Source organism: Lissotriton vulgaris, chromosome 5 (genome assembly GCF_964263255.1).
Source record: "Lissotriton vulgaris chromosome 5, aLisVul1.2, whole genome shotgun sequence".
NCBI classification, from domain to species: Eukaryota; Metazoa; Chordata; class Amphibia; order Caudata; family Salamandridae; genus Lissotriton; species Lissotriton vulgaris.
In genome coordinates, this window is record NC_141693.1 from 1,782,602,415 (window position 1) to 1,782,622,753 (window position 20,339).

General features: G+C 42.1%; 1 protein-coding gene across 2 annotated transcripts in view; it reads right to left on the reverse strand.

The window, feature by feature from the left end:
- Positions 1-20,339, reverse strand: part of HSD17B1 (hydroxysteroid 17-beta dehydrogenase 1) — a 107,082-nt gene that overhangs the window by 10,612 nt on the left and 76,131 nt on the right. For both annotated transcript variants that reach the window (XM_086920487.1, XM_086920488.1), the window contains exons 3-4: positions 11,953-12,132; positions 1,490-1,583 (exon numbers count right to left, since the gene is read on the reverse strand). In XM_086920487.1, coding sequence (XP_086776613.1) covers positions 1,490-1,583; positions 11,953-12,132 — 274 coding nt within the window. The remainder of the gene's footprint in view (positions 1-1,489; positions 1,584-11,952; positions 12,133-20,339) is intronic.

Genomic DNA, 20,339 nt, shown 5'->3' on the forward strand with positions numbered 1-20,339 from the left:
AAAGATGCCTTTAAATCCAGTAATTTGTCACATTTGCTGCACTACAAAGACAGAGGTCAAAGGTCAGGCTATCTTCTGACAAATTGCTGCCTAATTATTTATCATGGGGATTGCTGTCAGTGAAAGGAAAGCAAGGTGAATTATGCGATAATCTTGCTTGGATACAGACAGTGTAAAAGGAAAAGCTGTAGAATGTAATTTTTTGTAACACACACAACAAAATGTAAACACCTGTAAATGAACTGTACGCATTCAGCAGTTAAGAAAGTCAATACGATACACATTTTTTGTAAATCCGAAAAGTGATGCAAACGCAGATTTAATAGCAGCAAAAAAAATGAAGACACTTTACGCGGTGATGCACAAATGATAAATATTCACTGAAGGCCAATTTCCACACATTATGATTTGTGTGCAATATAGTTTTAGCAGTAAAAGTGGATAGCCATTTGATTGGAAAATGTGCTGTCTGTATGTGACAGTGCACTACCACATGATGCTTTAGGTACATAAAAATCACCGCCTCATACCCAGTAAAGCTGGGTGGGTTGCAGAAGTTTGTCGTTCAAAAGATTGGGTTGTGATTCTAAAACATTTGAGAACCACTGCAATACAAACAGGTTTAAAAGTAAATCTACTCTGACTCGCTCTGTATCTGTAATCAAACTTAGCACATGGAAGCAATACACTCTTTGTCAGACTGGTACCTACTTTGGCAACTTTCAAGAACCTACTTAAAGAATTCATGCTAGAAAAATCTCACTCCAAATGTAAATAACACCTGCAGAGCTGAATGTTTACCTCATATCCTGTTAGAGACATAATGATTGTTGAACCTCTCTTCACCTACCATGATGAAACACACTCTCAGTTGCAATGCTGTCTCTGTCTTCATATTGAGATCTCTGATACAAATCATCACGTCTTGGATCTAGTGACTTTTCGTTAATGAATCTCTGTACCTATGCACGCCAGTTCTGTTTCTTCGAATTCTCGTTTGCGTCACCATCATTTTTAATTAATGCCAGGTTGATGACTATAAGCTGGTGCGATATCATATAAAACTTCATTAAATATTGAAAGCGAGTTGCTAGTGCTAATGTAACCTAAAGCATGGTAATATTTGCCACTTTTGTCCATCTAAAAGATAGATCCACTAAAATATATAACCTGCAAATTACGTAAAATTCAAATTGAAGTAAATGTACAATATGATCCACGAACAGTCGTGTTAAATATTAAAAATATTAATTTAAGGAGAAAAAGAAAATTCAAAAAAGAAGAACAAACAAGATGAGAAAAATGGAAAGGGAGGGAGAGACGACCCGGATATAGTTCCGATGAATTTATAAATGATATTACATAATAGCAACAACATGCACGCAGGAATAATGATAGATGTGGCTGTATGAGTTGTGTATGGTGACGATTTGAGCCTCAGTTTCTCACCTCCTTTACTGTAAGTGAGTTAGCAGATGGGGTGACTTACTGAATATTGAAGTGCTGCAGGACAACAGCTAGGCTCTCACACAGACCCTCAACTGCAAATTTGCTTGCACAGTACACGTCATTGAAGGGAACCCCTGAGGAAGACAAAAGTGAGACCTTGAGTAGAGCCTCTGTATACCCTCACGTATAAATGCACGCATTGCTCTTCAGAAGCCAGATTAGTGAATTTCCCATATATAACAGTGAATAATATCAAGCACATTATACAGCATATATTAATGAATATGAGAATTGTTTTATTGAAAGTGCAAGAAGAGAGGCAGGAATGAGGAAGAAGCAACACAAAATATTGTTTGATAGAGATATGGTGTTCTAATTGAAGTGTTCAAGCATATCTGCCCTTTGGATATAGAGTTTCTATTGTTAACTCCATTGGGATAAAGTCTTTGTAAACTATATTTAGAATAAAATATTTTTGTCGATGATATTTAGGGCCAGATTTATGAGATTGTCATGCAGTGCCGTGCAACAAGTTACCTTGCTGCTGTAGCATCCTCCCCAGCCTGGGTACTCGCCAATGCCTATGCCACACACAGTGCTGGGTAGTACAGGTCTTTATCCGGCTGCGTGTAACCTCGAACTTAACATTCTAAACCTGCATTCACTTCATACGCTCTGACCCTTACATCAAAGTTCTAAGGAGTCCATCAGGATCTGAAAGGGTTCCGTCATTGCTGACTCACACAACACTACAGCTGTAATGCGCTGCACTGCATCGCCGGGAAAGGGCAGGAATGAGCTGTATTTAAAAGAAAATGGTCCCTTCCTGTCTTTTCCCTGTGCTTCTGCCATTTTGGCAGCCTAGTGACAACGCAGGCACTCTTGCACCATAGTACACAGGTGCCTGCATTGTGAGGTGAATAGGTGGCCCTTCCTGCACAAAAATAATCCCCTGAGGAGTTTTACTATTTATATGGGTGCCTAACATTTAGCACACATAGAAAAGGGAAAAAAATAAGGAGCAATAAAGATATTTCTCCTCATTACATCTCATCTGGAGAGGTGTATGTTTTTGGCGCATTCGCAGGTCTACCACTTCAGGTAAATCTGAGAATACGTCAAAATCCATGGATCTTGGGTGGGAACACACACGCAACACCCATGGAATGCTTTACGTTGTGCAGAGTAAGGCAACGCAGTGATTTGCGCTACATTGCATTTCTTGAGATTTATGTAGCCACTCAGGACCACGCAAGGTGACCTTGCGTGGCTTCATAAATAAAAAATTAGATTTGTGCTCCTCTTGCACCACGTTGCATGGTGCAACCTGATTGATCAATAGGGGAAGCAATCAGAGGCCTTGTTGGAACGTAGTCATTTAAAGGTGTTTGGACCCATGCTTATTTAGTGAGAAGCACGGCGCAGAAATGCCGGTGGTGCATCAAAGGCACGCCAGTCTGCGCCCTTCCTCGTCAGGTCGGGGCCAAGGGCCAGGCACCATGCCCAAATCATCGCTTACTCTTCGGAAGAGCTACTGGATGTCAGCCCAGTAAGCCAAAATATATGCCCTTCACTTACAATGCAGTTAAGTAAGTAAGTAAGTCCTAAACTTTTGTCACCCCTCAGCCTAAATAGCCCCATTAGCACAATTATTGATCTCCATTTCATTATCAGTCCTCATTTCACATAGACCTCCAACCGATCCTGGCACTTCAGCCAAGAACTGGTCTGAAGCTAATTTGACGTCCTTCTGTAACTATGTGGAAAAATCCCTGCCATCACCTAAGGAAGACATAGATGACATAGATGACTTAGAGGAAGCAATTACAGGATGGCGAGCAGAGGCAAGTAATGAATGTTCATGGCCCTCTCCTCATAATTAAACAGACAAGTCGCCATGACGCCAGCAGATGTTTTTCAGATGATCTGAAAATAAGTAAACTGGAACTGTGGCCCTTTGAACGGAAATGGCACATTGCTTACTCTCCTGGCCTCAGAAACACCATTGTAAGACAATTTAAAGAGTATAAACAGTCGATCAGGCAAGCCAAAGTTAGTTTTTTTCACCAGTAAGATCTTGAATGCCAGCAACAAATCTAAAGAAATCTTTAAAATTGTCTCTGAACTTTCAAACCTGGACAGAGTTACCTTACATATCATGCCCTCTCAAAACCTCTGTGATTCTATCAATTTTTTTTCATTAATAAGATTGAGTTCATCAGAAAGAGTATTCCTTCCATCCCCTTGCACAATAGTCTGCCATTCGATTATACAAATACACGCAACTCTTTGTCCTTCCCCGAATTCATTAAAGAGAGCCTAATGAACCTACTGATAAAAGTTAAATCAGGGTCGCCTAATGATACCTGTCCTCCAAATGTCTTAAAAACGGTATTCTCCCACTTTCCAAACATGGCATTATCACTTCTTAATCAGTCTCCCAATCAAGGCATAGTCCCACTTCCTTTAAAAAGTCAATTATAGTCCCCATACAAAAGAAATCAGGTGAACATGAAAAATTACCGGCCTATCTCCCTCCTTTCCTATCTGGCAAAACTGCTTGAGGCGCATGTAGCTTGTCACCTCTGCTTATTTATAGAGGCCTCAGACTTCCTTGATTCCTGCCAAGCGGGCTTCCACCCTGCGCACTCCACTGAAGCAGTGATCTTCTCGGTAGTTGATGACATGCCAAAGGAGGTGATAGAGGTAACATTGAAGCCCTAGTTCTCCTCGATCTGTTGGCGGCCTTTGGCACGGGTGACCACAGCACCTCTCAATAGGATTGTCTCTTTTCTCAAGGACAGATCTCAATCAGGTAGACTTTCCGCCTTTAAATATCCTGGAATCTAGTTGAATTGCAGGGTGCCACAGGACTCCTTTCTCTCCCCTCATCTCTTTAATCTGTACATTCATCCTCCTGTTTATTCTCTCAAAAACAGGAAAGTAAATATTTTTAATTATGCTGATGACATGCAACTCCTTTTTACGATTGATAATACTTCAAATTCCAAACTGCATTTCCAAGACACCATCCTGTTCTTCTGGGATTGGATGAACAGAAATCATTTGAAACTTAACTCTGACAAACAGAGATAGTTATCAAAAATAGGTTTAAATCTTCTGGAGCCCCTGCTTCCGGCTCACCCCCTAAGAAGTCCCTTAAGGTAAAAAGTCTTGGATTCATTATTTACGAGGAGCTATCTACAAAACAGCAGATTGGTTCAGTGAGTTCCTCCTGCTTTTATAACTTAGCAGGATTAAGAAAATAAAGACATTTCCTACTATTGAAGCCTTGGTCCAGGTTATAATTGCCTTAGGCATGTCAAGAACTGACAATGCTAGTTCTCTCTACTTGAGTCTTCCTAAATATCTTACATGCAGGCTCCAATTGATTCAAAACCAGGCTGATTAACTGATCTATCAACTTCCCAAATGCTGTCACACTTCTCAAGCGACAAAAGATCTTTGACTTCCTGTTGCACAGAGATCCATGTTCAAAGCATGTCGAGTTATCTTCAAGGCTTTGCACACAAATGTCAGATCCATATGTATTCTCCTACTAGGGATCTTGGATCCACTCATCTACACTATTTAGTGATCCCACAATTTAAGAGGAATAGGACGGGTGATGTCAGGTTCTCGGTCACCGCTCCCAGTGTCTGGAACTTCCTGCTCTGAAACTTTAGACCACTTAAAACTATGGAAAGTTCAGACAAACGTTGAAGACTTAGCTCTTTAACCAAGCCTATTAATAAGTAACCTGAGATGTGCTGAGACTGTTACCTAGCGCCAAGAGATGACATGACAACGGGGCTCGTAAATATGCCCCCTAGTCAATGATATTCTGTTACCATACCTGAGCTGCAGTATCTACGAAACAGTGAAATATGGCATACCAGCACACTTGCTTAAACAATGCACCACCTTAGGCAGTCAATGCCACATTAGAACTCAACTCATGAAGAAGGAAAAGCAGAAACAATAGCCAAACCCACTCTGTGCATTGAAGATCTGAATTAGGATTTGCTTCCTTATTGTGCTTCACCTTCACGCCTTCAATACAGAAAGGAACCGAGGGACTACTTCAATAAGGGCTGGTCCTACAATACAACCCCACCACCTGATACCCTCTCTATTCTTGTACATGATCCTGTATTATTCTGCTCTTCTCTCCGTCGCTTAACCATTCTGTGCTTGCTTATACTGCTTCCCAGCTAAGGATTGGCTATATAAATTACATTATATACATTTATAAGATACCCAATGGATAAATTTTTCTATTTGTTATTCAGCTGTATTTTCCATGTTTGTTCAAAATCCTAATAAAAACTTCTTTGAAATGAAAAATAGAATTTCCTGATTATTGTGATCTGTTCAGGATGCTAAATATAATGAATGCTGTCCTCCAAGTTGAATTCCACAGAGAGGTCAAGCAAATTTATCACTGCAATATTACACTTATCCATCATTTTCAAGAGGTTGTTTGATACATTACCTAAAGCCAACTCTGTATCATGCTGTAGGCAGAATCTGAATTGATAGACATCAAAGGATACTGTTGTGTCTGTTCTTTATTGTTCTCTGGGCAGGAGCTCGTTGACGGTCCGGCTCAGGACGCTTCCGTCAGCTTCTCGCTTGAGCCTTTGTCTATGCGTTAGTGCGGTGGTGGTTGGTGTTCTCTGTGAGCCAGGGGCATTCAGGAGCTGTTATCGGCTGCCGTCAACATATATTATTATGCTCAATAAATGACAACCTACAAGATGAAGCTGTCTTGCTGTCTTGCTGTCTGCTTCATTGCTCCTTGTAATAGATTCATATTTATCCAAGTGGTTTTACAACTCAAGGGTAGATTTATCAGTATTTTGCACAGCCTAGAAGGCCGGGCCCGCGAAGTCCAATTACCGATGCTGTTTCGTCTCAGGCAAACTGATTCGGAACGGCTGTCCGAATTGGTCATAGTACTCTCTCGTTGAGAAACCATCTCCATTGGGCTGTACGATTTGGCTCCGAACGACTCTGGCTGCCTGAATCCTGTGTGGAACCGATTCGGACACTCCGGTAGGCTCCCTTGCATCATACTTGGCCATCCGGAAAGGTGACCGATTCGGTCAGAAACAAGGCTTCTGAATTGGATTTGACCAAATTGAATGCTGTTCAGAGCTTTTCCTGACGACATCGAAATTGACCCCTTTGTAGTTTTTTTGCCCTAGTGCTCCCTCCCATGGTGCAAGGGCAATGTAACTCAATAATAAATGTGCCCCTCAGTTTTCAAGGACGTTTCTTACAGTTGGCATATTTCTAAATTGATATTTTCTCAAAATACCCCACTTCGGTTGACATCTAGAGTGCCACTCCTCTTTGAGCTTGTGCATGCTGTAATTTGTGTCCACTTTAACCCTTTCGCTGCTAGACCTTTTCTCCCCTTGTGCTAAGCTTTTTCTTGGCTATTTGGGGTAGTTTGCGCTTAGGCCCCTGTAACTTTTGTTCCACATAACGTATCCATGCCAAATTTGTGACCTTTTCTTCCAACATCATGGGGAGTTTAAAGGTACCCAGGGCTTGTGGATTCCCCTGGAGGGGACCCAGAAATTAGCCAAAATAAAGCTAAATATGTATTTATATGTTTTTAATGGGGAAAACGTGCTGTAGAAGAAATCGTCTGTTTGTTTCACTGCAAATGGTATCAACAGGGGTTTGTGGTGCTGAAATCACCATCTTCCCAACTTTCAGGGACAGGCAGATTTATGTTAGAAATCTAAAACTTTTTACACAGTTTTGGCATTTTACCATAGCCTATTTTTGCTACTTTTTGTGCTTTCAACCTCCTTCCACTTAGTGGTAGAAATGGGTGTGAAAACAATGATGGATCCTGGAAAGCTATACATTTCTGAAAAGTATAGAGAATTCTGAATTCATCAAGGGGTCATTTGTGTAAATCCTGCAAGGTTTTATTTATAGAAACTAACAGTTGAAAATAATAAAAATTGAAAATAAGTTGAAAAAACAGCCATTTGTGCCAACGTTTTCACCTGTAACTTCTGTATGACAGTTTTTATAAAGCAATATACTGTTACATCCGCTGGACACTTCTGGTTGTGGGGATATATTGGATTGGTAGGTACATCAAGAACCTGAGGAACCCAGAGCCAATAACTGATCTGGGTCTTGCAATGGTTTGTCATTGTGTACTGGGTATATAACAAATCATTTGGTACAATATAAAGAGTGAAAAATAACTATCAAGGGCACCTATGTATTTCTGAAATGGGAACAGAAATAGAGTTTAGAAGCAGTAGCTATTTGCCCATCCCACGAAATTGTTGGTACCTATACTAGCATGGGAATTATAGGACATTTTTCAAAGTGACTTCTTTTTTACACATTGTCTTACACTTGGAAGGCAGAAATGCATAGAAAGTCAATAGGTAATACCAGTTGCTTTACAATTCTGTGTTCCCCTTAGTCTCCCGGTAACAATGGTTCCTCACTTGTGTGAGAAGTCCTAGTGTCCGCAACAGGAAACGGCCCAAAATGCAACGTGGACACACCACATTTTTAAAGTGAAAACAACCCCTTTTTTTTTGCAAAGTGCCCAGCTGTGGATATTGAACACTAGCTCAGCTGGCGTCTAGGGAAACCTAGTAAACCTATATATTTTTTAAAACTAGACACACAGAGGAATCCTAGATGGGGTGACTTGAGTGTCTCTCAACAAGTTCTGTTATCCAGAATCCCTTGCAAACCTCAAACTTTGTAAAATAAATAATTTTCCTCACATTTCTGTGATGGAAAGTTCTGGAATCTACGTCGATCCACAAAATTCTACCCTCTTTGCATTTCCCAAAGTCTTCTGATAAAAATGGTACCTCACTTGTGTGGGTAGGCCTAGTGATTTTGAACCCTAGCTTTGCCGGCACCTAGGGAAATCCAGGAGGGGGTGATTTGTGTGTCTCTCACAAGATTATGTTACCCAGAATCCCTTGCAAACCTCAAACTTTGGAAAAAAAACATTTTACTCACATTTCTGTGATGGTAAATTCTGAAATCTGTGTGGAATTCCACACAAAGCCGCATTCCCCAAAGTCTTCTGATAAAAATCATACCTCACTTTTGTGGGTAGACCTAGAACCCATGACAGGAAACAGGCCAAAACACAATGTGGACACACTACATTTTTGTACCTAGCTGTGGACTTTGAACCATAGCACTGTCGGTACTTAGGGAAATCTAGCAAACCTATACATTTTAGTAAACTAGACACACAGGGGAATCCTGCAGGGCATGATCTCTGTGGCTCTTGCCAGGTTCTGTTACCTAGAATCGCTTGCAAACCTCAAACTTTGTAAAAAGAATCACATTTTCTCCACAATTCTGTGATAGAAAGTCCTGGAATCTGCATGGGTCCACAAACCTCATACCCACCCTGCATTCTTTAAAGTCTACCAATAAAAATGATACCTCACTTGCGTGGGTAGGCTTAGTGGCCGCAACAGGAAATGGCCCAAATTATACTGTGGAGACTTCAAAATTACCTATAATAAAACAACCAGGTTTTGCAAGGGGGGGTCACCTAGGTATTTGGCCCAGGGCTCGGCGGCCAACTAGGGAAACCTATCAAACCCACACATTTCCAAAAACTAGACTCCGTGGGGAGTTCAGGGAGGTATGGCTTGCATGGATACCCCAACGTTTTCCTACCCAGAATCCCATGCAACCCTCAAATTTAGCTGCAATTTAGTTGCAAAAATATAAAGAAATCTCAAATTTCTGTGTGGTTAATTTGTGGGATCACCAGGCTGACACAAATTTCCTACCACCTGGCGTTTCCCCAGGTCACCCGATCAAAATTGTACCTCACTCCTGTGGGTGGGCCAAGTGCCCACTACAGGCAAGGACCCAAAACGTATTGTGGAGACTTCAAAATTACCTATCACAAAACAACCTGGTTTTTGAGAGGGGGTCACCTGGGTTTTTGGACCTGGGCTCGACGGCCATTTAGGGAAACCTACCAAACCCACACATTTATGAAAACTAGACACCTTGAGGAGTCCAGTAAGGTATGGCTGGCTTGGAACCCCAAATGTTTTCCTACCCAGAATCCCCTGCAATCATCAACTTTAGCTGAAACAAATCACTCTTTCCACACATTTGTTTTTGGGATCACTGTGCTGGCGCAAAGGTCCTACCACCCAGCGTTTTCTTTGGTCACTCGCGTAAAATGATACTAGTGTGGCTGTCCAAAGCAGAATCGGCTAAAAATAAATATTTTTTAAATGTAGCGCTGAGAATTCTCTGTGCTATACTCTTAATCCCTATGTTTTTGGCCCTTCCCAGTCACAGGCCCTTGGCCCACCCACACAAGTGAGGTATCATTTTGCTCAGTAGAACAAGGGGAACGCTGGATGGTAGGACATTTGTGCCGGCAAGGTGATCCCATGCAAAAATTTGTGGAAAAAGTGAATTTGTTTAGCTAAATTTGAGGTTTGCAGGGGATTCTGGATAGGGAAACGTTGGGGGATCCATTCAAGCCATACCTCCCTGGACTCCCCACCATGTCTATTTTTCAGAAATGTGTGGGTTTTGGTAGGTTTCCCAAGATGGCCACCGAGCCCGGGGGAAAAAACCCAGGTGCCCCCCCCCCCTTTCAAAACCAGGACTTTTTTTGATAGTTAATGTTGATGTCTCCACAATACGTTTTGGGCCCTTACCTGTCGCGGGTACTAGGCCCACCCACACAAGTGAGGAACCACTTTGATCAAGCGACCAGGGGAATGCTGGGTGGTCGAAAATTTGTGTCAGCCTGGTGATCCCACATCTTTGCCACACAGAAATTTGAATTTTTCAGCTAAATTTGAGGTTTGCAGGGGATTTTGGGTAGGAAAACGTTAGGGGATCCATACAAGTTAGGGCAATCGGACTGCCAACACACCCGCTAGGGAACCGCCATTCCCTAGCAGTCTTGCTGTGGTCAGGAAGTATCATTATGCTTGGCGGGACCGCTGCAGTCCCGCCAGGCATATTAGGAGTTTCCTCTCTGCCATGGTTTTCATGGTTGTTCCTCTTCCATGAAAACCCTGGTGGAGAGTAAATAGAGGGGGCAGGGCCCCCTTGTGCCTCTGGACCCTGGGGTGCTTGCAGGGGGGCACAAGATCTGCCCCCCTGGGTGCATGCACCCCAGTTCCTGCATTGCATGGACATTTCAGTCCATGCCGTGCAGGAATTTTTTTGGGCATTCCAAATACGCCAAACTTGTAATCAGGCCCAAACTTAAATCACTTACAAATGTATTCAACCCAACACTATTACCTTGCAGGCTATGGTTTTACTTGGAGACAGCTACATTTTCCAAGTCTTTAGCAAAACTATGTGTTATTGTGGGTTTTTTCTCGCAAGGAGGCTGCTAAGGCAGCCATTGCCAGGTCAGCTGTTATTTGGCTCTCTCATGGGTATAATATTAACAGAAATCTGATCCTGGCAGACTTCATGACAATTCCACCAGAGCTAAGGCCGCATCTCTGGACCTCCAAAGCTAAGCCAGTTTTATTAGATGAGATGCATCATATGCTACTAAGTTCATTACAACCTTGAAACTTTAGCCCAGGTTTTCTTGTTCTGTCTTTCACATCTACTCCATCCAGTTCATGTGAACTTATAGATGTGGACTCCTTTTCTGATTGTTTAAATGACAGTATAATTTCGAGTGCAGATCCAGCCCTACCTGTGCTAGCAGGAGTTCACATTAAATTGTGAACTATTTCGACTAATAGTCCCAAAATTATTTTTAAAAATGGCTACTTCTAGGTTTGGCCTCAAGTACACCTTAAAGTTAGGCGCTATGTTAGAAATCAGTTGTTGAAAACATCTTGCCAATAGAAACCACTTTTTTTTAATACATGCATGTTGCTCCTTCCACCTTGTATGTGGTGTAGCATTAACTTGTTCAGGTAAAACAGCTTCAGGCCTGGTGCACTTACATTCTTCATTGTGTGCAGCAAGAAGAAGTCATAGCCCCATAAACGTGATGAACACAACACCACAACTAAAAGAATGGTGTTAGTTGTGCAACACTATAATTCAAATAACTTCATGGCACTGGGAACACCAGACTAACTGCAAAGTTAACATCTTACATCTTGAGTCACAAAGGTAAACTTACAATTACTATTTCTATTCTTTTGGTATTCACAAACTAAGAGTTTCATTTTACCAATAGTAATTTCAAGACTTCATAGACTGCACTCATGTTGAATGTCCTACACGTAAAAAGAGAAGCATGTCCTATCTTTTAGTAAAATTTAACTTACACAAAAGTGTAACATACCTTTGTGAATCAGGCCCTTATATTGCAATCTACACCAATAAAACTCTATCATACAATGGCAGATTTACAACACATTAACTACAAGAATACAGAAAAAAAATCTCTGTACCTTCAACACTCTAAATCTACAACCGCATTTAAACCCTACAAAATAACTGCTCATAACTTTAGAACTACATTACCTTGCAGTCCTCCTACACTGCTGGAGACGATAATCTTCCCACACTTTCTGCTTTTCATCCCCGGCAAGAAGGCCTGGATGGTGCTGATGGTTCCAAACAGGTTCACATCAAAGATCTTCTTCATGGTCTGGTAGGAATGGCACTCCAGGGGGCCCATTAACCCCACCCCTGCGTTACACACTGCAAAGAAAGGAAATATATCAGTGCTTGATCTACACACTGCATGTTCAATCCCACCGTGCACACTGAACACTGCACTCTTTTGTTCTGCACACTCTAAGGGGAAGAGATGCTGCTTACTGCCAGGGAAAGAGAAGTGTTGAGTTGCTCCCAAAAGTCGCATCCCATTAACATTCTTAGGTACATAGGCCACTCTATTATCACAGAGTAAGAGAGGTATGCCTGGCCCGGATTCGCAAGTTAGCCACCTCCTATATCTACTGCTTTAGTATGTCTTCACAGTAGTTTTTCCCTCTATGGTTTCCTGGGTTCCAGGTAGTCTTCTGTATTATTTGTTGTGCATTATCTTGTCCTATTTCTTTGTAGAGTCTCACCTGTGAGTGTTAGCATTTACAGAAACATCCAGACAGCGTGGCACCATCCCTTGAAACAAACGAAACGTCAGAGCGTGCACTCCAGCCTGGACTTCACTTTATCACTCCCTTCCCTGTTTATAGCCCTTTTTCTGTATCTGATTATATGTTTGTAGTAATCTGTGTTTAGTTTAAGTTTGTAATGTATTGAACATTGCTACTGTACTGTGCTAGCTCTTCTAAGAATGGTATGCCACTGCCTAGATACTATGGAATGTAGATTGATTTACTCTTGAGTTGAGATCTGTTGGAGTTGGCTGTGCTTTCGCTATTCAAGACATCTTCTGTTTCCTGGGAAAATACTACAATGTTCTATCTTGTTCATCAGTGAAGAAGGCAGGGACTTCAGGGGGTCCACAGTACAGAAACCTGACAGTGTGCCTAGCCTCTAAATGGGCCCATCTCAAAGACCCATACAAGTGGTGGCCCAAACTATTACTAAGATCAATGAAGAGCTTGAGGGTGGTTACAGGGGCAGAGATTTGTGCTTAACCAATTGAATCAATTAGAACCAACTTCAAGTAATGCTACACTGCCCTTGCCACGTAATGACAATCCGAAGCCATTGTCTCTATCGCAAAGGAAGGTATGAGTTGTAATATCTGTGTAAAGCATAAGTTATCGGTCACTCCAAATTTGGCTATAGCTCCTCAGAACAAATTTGGGGGGGATTCTCTTAAGTTTCAAAATTTTCTGGCCCAGTATTAATTCCATTTTTGTATTAAAATCGAAATTGTATAACAATGATTTCACCAGGATTACTTTTGCACTCTTGTATCTTACTAAAGATGATGTTGCTAGCTACTCCATTTATTTTGAGACATGGTTCCCTATTATCCAGCTGAACTCAATTTACAATGCAGTTTATTGCTATTTTTGGAAAGAGACATACAACCCAATCGGCTCACATTTCCTTGCAGACTCTCAAACAAGGCAGTTGGGATCTATCTAGTGAGACCGGTCATCCATTTTCAACACTTGGGGCCCCATTAGGATGGCAGGCGGATTGCCCCCGCCAGGCCGGCGGTTGTCACCGCCAGCCCGGTGGGGGCAATCCGCCCACCATCCCTGCAGAAAAGTCCCTCCACCTTATTACAATGACTGGGGGGTCTGCGGCGGACGGAAATTGTGACCAAGACCCGCCGCGGCGGGTATTGAACCCTGGTCCCGGGCCAGACCTTTACATCAGGAACTGCCGCTCTAACCATTGAGCCACGCTTCTCCACATGTAAGAGCCTTGGAGGAACCTAATATCGAGTCAGGCAAAGTTGATTAAGGTCCCTAAATTCAAGCAGGTAAGATTGGGGGGAGTAACTTTCTGCCAACAAACAGCTAAAACTGGAACCAACTCCCTTTTACAATAAAAAATAGCTCCTCACTACTATCATTCAGGAAGGCTGTAAAAACCTGGCTCTTTACCACCTAGTTAGAACATCATATCATTTGATAGCTCTGGACTTTTTGCATTAACGTAGCGCCAAAACGCCCCTGGGCATTCGTGCGCTTTACAAATGCACAAATTAAATCAATTATATCTCCAGGTGTCTGCCGCCTTTCCCCCTCCTCTCACTAACTGCGCAATGATGACTACCCCTTCGCCCTGTCCTGCCCCACCTTGCTTCTCCTCCCTCCCTTAGTCCTACACTCCCCTCTACCCTCTCCTCATTGCTTCCCTTTCTATCACCAGCCATATTAGAATGTGGCCTTGAATATGCCACCACGGAAAGGCATGCCGAGTCTGCTTGGGGGGCTCGTTGCGGGCCACCAGGGACTCTGGGGGGATGGGGGTGCACAGGGGGGGTACCTTCGGTACCCCCTTGCCTTTCAATGAACAACATGGCAGGCACCGCGTGGTGCCTGTCACGTTGTGCTTTGAAAGGCACAACGTGCCACTGTGGCATTGCGGTGGGCGGTGCTCCCTCCACCGCCCGCCACAATGTTGCAGATGCCCTATGCACCCGCCAGTGTGGCGGCGCATGCTAAATGGTAGTGCGGGACCCCCGCACCCTCAGAGGGCGGTCTTGGTTTCCAAGCGTAAGGCGGGCGGACAAAGTCTGCCTGGCATACTAATGGGGCCCTTGGCTTTTAAAGCTGCTTGGGCAGACAAGTCAGTTGCCCCAGACCTTTATCAGGGACTCAGAGATTATCAGTATTAATTATTTTAACACTGCAGATTGACAGACAGAGTGGTACAGTCCTTTGAAACAAAAGAAATCTCAGGGAGTGGGCAGTAGTTCAAGACCTCTCTCTCACACCCTTCCATGTTTCTCTCCTGATTTCTCTGACTGGTGATATGTGCTATCTTCTTCATTAGCAGAGATATTCAAGTGTGGCAGAGGCTTTTAGTGGATACTGAATACGGAAACCTGCAGCAGTAAGCACTGGGAAAATGTGGGTGTCTAGCATGTTATACTGTGAGTTATAAACAGGGCTTACGTCTGCACACCCAGAAGAAGACAGAGTCCACCACATTATATATTCAAAAAATAATCTAGCTCAGCACTGCCTATCGAGAAGAGAATCTATTGCTGTACACTGCCAGCAATGAATCAAGCTCTGCACTGCACACCATGAAGAGGGAAAGTCAGGTGCAGTATACTGTCAGTCATTGAGCTCTACACTGCACACCAGGAAGAAGGGAAAGTCCATCTATGTACACTGCCAGTAAAGAATACACATACACAGGGAACACCGGAAAGAAGTGAGAGTCCTGCACTGCTCAACGTAAGTAATGAGTTGAGGCCAGCACTGCATATTGTCAGTAATTGAGCTCTGCTGTGCATTCTAGGAAGAAGGAAGGGTCCAGCCCCATGGACTGTCAGTACTGAATGAAGCTCTGCACTGCAGACCAAAAAAGAAGGAAGAGTGAGCGGTGTAAGGCAAAATGATGGGGCTCCTCTCCAAAATGTGGTGAGGGTCTCCTGCGACGCACATAACTCACAGATATTCATATGACTCAGCACTGGCGTAACGAAAAGTGAGGGGGCCTCCCTGCACGGTACTTAGGGGGGCCCCATCCGGGCTCAATCAGGAGCTCTCCTGGCCAGGGTTCAGTGCGGAGGCGGCCCCTTGAAGCTAGGGCCCCCCCGCACCGCGTGGGCTGCGGTGGCCTGTGTTACGCCCCTGCGACTCAGGTTGAACAGGGGTCCATCTTTCAACTGGAGGTGCAGATGCCAGTGTTATGCCCTTGAGGACAGCCCAGGTCTGCACACTATAGATATAGAGTAGACTCTTTCCCTGTACACCAGAAAGAAGGAAGACTGCAGAAGTGCATACTGGCATTGATGACCAGAGCTCGCATTGCCCACCACAGAGGGTTGACACCCAGCACTGAAGTATGTCTGAGAGAGAAGCAAACACCGCAGAAATTAATCGAGGGCTGAAGATCAGCGCATCCTGCTGTCAGAGAAGAATATAGCCGTGCACTGCATACTGAGAACACAGAAAAGTCCACAACTGTGTACTGTCAGTAAAGAATAAAGCATAAAGAGTGAAGCATTGCACACCAGGAGTGAATATAACCAGCACTGCAGACTGTCAGTTATACACAGAAATATGCACTTAACAGTGGGAAGGAAATAAATTCAGTATTGACTTGCGCCAATAAAGAGTAAATCCTAAAGAATAAAGAGGTGCACTGCATATCATACAAAATGACGAACTGCACAGCATAAGTGTATAAAACCAGCAGTGCCAACTGTCTGGAATATGAAAGGGACAGATGCATGTATTCCTGCAATGAAGAATAATGTTCTGCTCTACAAATTGAGAATGATTAAGGGCCAGATGTATCAAGCGTAAAAGCCTTTTGGGATGTATCATCCCAAAAGGCAATCGAAAAATAGGTAATCACAATTTTTCCTATTACTTATTTTGCAAATGCATTTAGGGAATTGCAATTTGCGATTCCTTAAATGAAATGCAGGAAGCAAGAAAAAATTGCAACCTGGCTTTAAGGAATCGCAAATTACCACCAACTTCTAGTTGGTGGTAATTTGCAAATTCCTTTAAAAATGCATATTTCAAGTGTGCAACAGGGTGTCCTTTTGGCACCCTTGAAATTACATGCGCAATTTGCGAGTACCTATTTGGTACTCGCAAATTGCAAATGCAATCCTTTTCATTCCTATGGGCCTTTAGGCCCGTAGGAATAATGGAAAGGCAATCCTTAATAATGAATCGCAATTTGCGATTCGCTATTAAGGAATCTGTAAAATTAGCTATTTAGGAATCGCAAAAGTAATTGCTTGCAATAATTGTCCATATTATTTTTACTAATACAAATTCTCCTTTTGAAACTTAAATTCTTCTACAATCATTGCATCATAGCTACTGAACCATATTTAATCTCTGGCCCAATGCATTTCGGAACGCAGGTTCCTTCCTCAGGGGCTGTATTCTTAATTATGGTAAGCAAAGTTTCCTTCCGTATGAATGTTAACTCGGGAAATGTTCAATACAATACGTCTGCCTTCTCCGTCAGAAAAATTGCTCTCGACCTTCCTTAATATGTGGGACTACTTCAGATTCACGTGTAATGGCCCGTTATCGGAGTGTCGCAACCCTGATCATTGTTTGTCATTGCAATGAAATAGCATATGAATGTTATATGACTATGAATATGCATGTGAAAAAGCTATAAAATTATGTTATGAAACAAAAAGTAAACACCAGTATACAACAAACTGATACTGTGGTACAACGAGTATAATTTGAAAATAATCAATGTTTGAAATATTGTGAACGTTGTGTTCATTAGGTACAGTGCACACTAGAGCAGGTTGATCCTGTTCAGGGTTTGAATAGAAATCAGGGCCATATCACATAAAACACCCCTTCACAAAAAGGCAAATCAATTTGCACTGTATTTGCTATCTATGTAATACAGACTAAAAGACAGATTTTGCTCCAGTCCACATTATAGAGTTTTTTTGCAATTTGATGAAAACTGACGGTCCAACTTGCTGGTGACTAGGGTGTAAGTGACAGTTTTTCTAGTGTTACTGAGGAGCCATTTGAAGATCTTCCTCAGCATCTTCATGGTGTGGAAGTAGGGTGCACTGACAGTGTTGACTTGTGCAGTCATGTCGAATTTCCTGTAGATGATTATTCTGAGGTTTCTTGTGTGGGTGCTGGGGATGGATGTGGTTCTACCAGCCACCAGTTGGAGTCCCACGGTGAGGTTTTCTTGCTGAAGATCACTACTTCTGTCTTGTCAGTATTGATCTTGAGACATTTGGCTTTCATCCAGGTGGTGAAGTTATTTCTTGCTTTGAGGTTTTATCCAAGAGGGAGAGTATGAGTTACATGTTGTCGGCGTAGGAGAGGATCTTGATGTTGTGTGCATGGATGATGATGGTAAGAAGGATCATGTATACATTGAAGAAGTTGGGACCGAGTGGTGAACCTTGAGGCACACTACAGATGTGTTTGTGGCTTCCAAGGAGTAAGATGCTAAGCTGAGAGCGGGTCCTTAGATACCAATTTCATGCAAGTGCCTGGTGAGGGTGAGGTGTGAGATTGTGTCAAATGCTGCAGAGAGGGCCAGGTGAGTGACGGCTGCTGTGTCTCCTCTGTCAACGATCATGTAGATCTTTGGGAGCGATGAGTGCTGTTCCTGTACTGCTGTTGGGCCTGAATCTGAACTGCATGGCCTCTAGGAACTGAGGGTTGCTGAGGTGGTTGGTGAAGTACAAGTTGATTAGTTTCTCTAAGACATTTGACGGGTATGGAAGGAGGAAGATGATTCCGTATTTAGATGGCATGGCTGGGTCAGTGGATGGTTTCCTTTGCAGGGGTATGTGAATTTTGACCAAAACTCCCAAGTTCGCACCCATCTCCTCCATTGTTTACCAACTACACTGGCTCCCAGTAAAAAAGAGAACCAAATTCAAGGCTTTATGTATTATATACAAAGCACTGAATAGCCAAGGACCTGACTTTTTTAGGGAATCACTGCAGGTGTATGTCCCTAAGAGAGCGTTAAGATCTGCCTCATCCGCATCCCTATGCATTCAACGGGTGAGAACAGTTACATGGGGAGACAGACGCTTCTTGGTGGCCGCCTCGAAGCTCTGGAATACCTTGCCCCACCATATAAAAAGCAGCTCTTCACTGATGATTTTTAGAAAGCAAGTGAAGACCTGGCTATTCATTCAATAATGCACAGGAGGTGCCTCTCTGTCTGCTCAGCGCCGAGACACCATTTGTGGTATTTGTTTGCGCTTTATAAGTTTAGAAAATAAATAAATAAATAAATAAATATGTTTCCTTTTTTTTTTTAATTGATATTTGAGTTGCAAGTTTATACAGAATATAACATAATTTTCTCTTAACAAGGTATTTAAATGCATATTATAAAATATATTCGGAAAAAGATACAGAATAAAGAATAGAAAATAGTTAAATAACAAAATGAAAAGGTTCATTATGTCATTACTCCATCAGTCCATTTTTGAATTGGTGACCAAATTTTTAAACCAAGTAGTTTCCTTCTTTTTCCCTTAGTAGCATATATTGCTGATTCAAGTTTATATCTAGCTAAAAGACGGCCCCTCCATGTAGAAAATGATGGCGGTTCTGGGCTGATCCAATCCTGTGATATGCATGCACGTAATTCAGCCATCATAATAAATAATAGGTTAATTTGTTCTATGTCTATTGAGTCTTTGGAAACACCAAATAATATTAGTTCAGGTGATATAACAATAGTTTTACAAAGAATGTTTTCAATAAATTTGTGAATATCAGAAATTAATCCATCAAGCTTTACACACGAATAGAACATATGTAATGTGTCAGCCCCTCTTAGGTTACACCGATTACATTTGATTCCAACGATAGACCCCCATTTCAGAACTTTTGCAGGTGTATAATAAAGGTCACACAAAATCATATAATGTTGAGTACGATTACGCCCAGAAAATAGGATAGAGGTAGCCATTTTGATTGACTCTTTTAAAAATACATCCTTTGTGCCTAATTTCTCTTCCCATTTATCACTCAAATTGTTAAAGTCATCCGGAAGATAAGTCATTAGAGTATTATAATAATACCCAATTCTTCTTTTATTATTTAAACTATCTATAAGCAAATTTTGCATTAGATCCTGTCTTATTATGTTCGAGGGTGACTGTAAAAAGCTATGAATCTGTAAATATTTAAAGTAATCATGAAAAGGAATTTTAAAATTATTTTGAAGTTCACCAAAGGAAAGTAGTGTTTCAGAATTATTTGTATATAAGTCAGAGAGAAAAACGATCCCCTTAATATTCCATTTTTTCATCACCTGGTCTCTAAATATAGATGGGAAACAATGAATTGAATTTAATGGCGTGTATCTTGTGACTTTTCTAATTCCAGCCACTTTTTTGATAATTCGCCAAGCTTTGTATGCTGCGGCTAATATCTTAAATTTTGTTTTTTTATAGTAGCTTGGCTCTATTATTCTTAACAGATGGTGGTTCGCTTCGGTGGTAGGGGTATGTTTCCAGGTGTCTAGGAATGAGGATGAGGATGAGGATGGGTTCAAGTGCTCCACTGATCAGTTGGTGATCTTTGGTGAAGGTGTGGTGGGGCAAAGGTCAGATGCGACCCCAAGTCGATGGTCTTCTGGTTAGCAGTGATTTCAACAGTGATTATGGTGGACCCCAAAGTCAGGGGTTGGTCTTCGGCCATGATGCATTATTGAATTGCGTTGGTGCAGTGTTCACTTGAGGATCAAAGATGCTGTATATGAGGGTAATTTTGTTACAGAAGAATTCTGAGAGCTTGTTAAGTAGATATAGTGGGGCA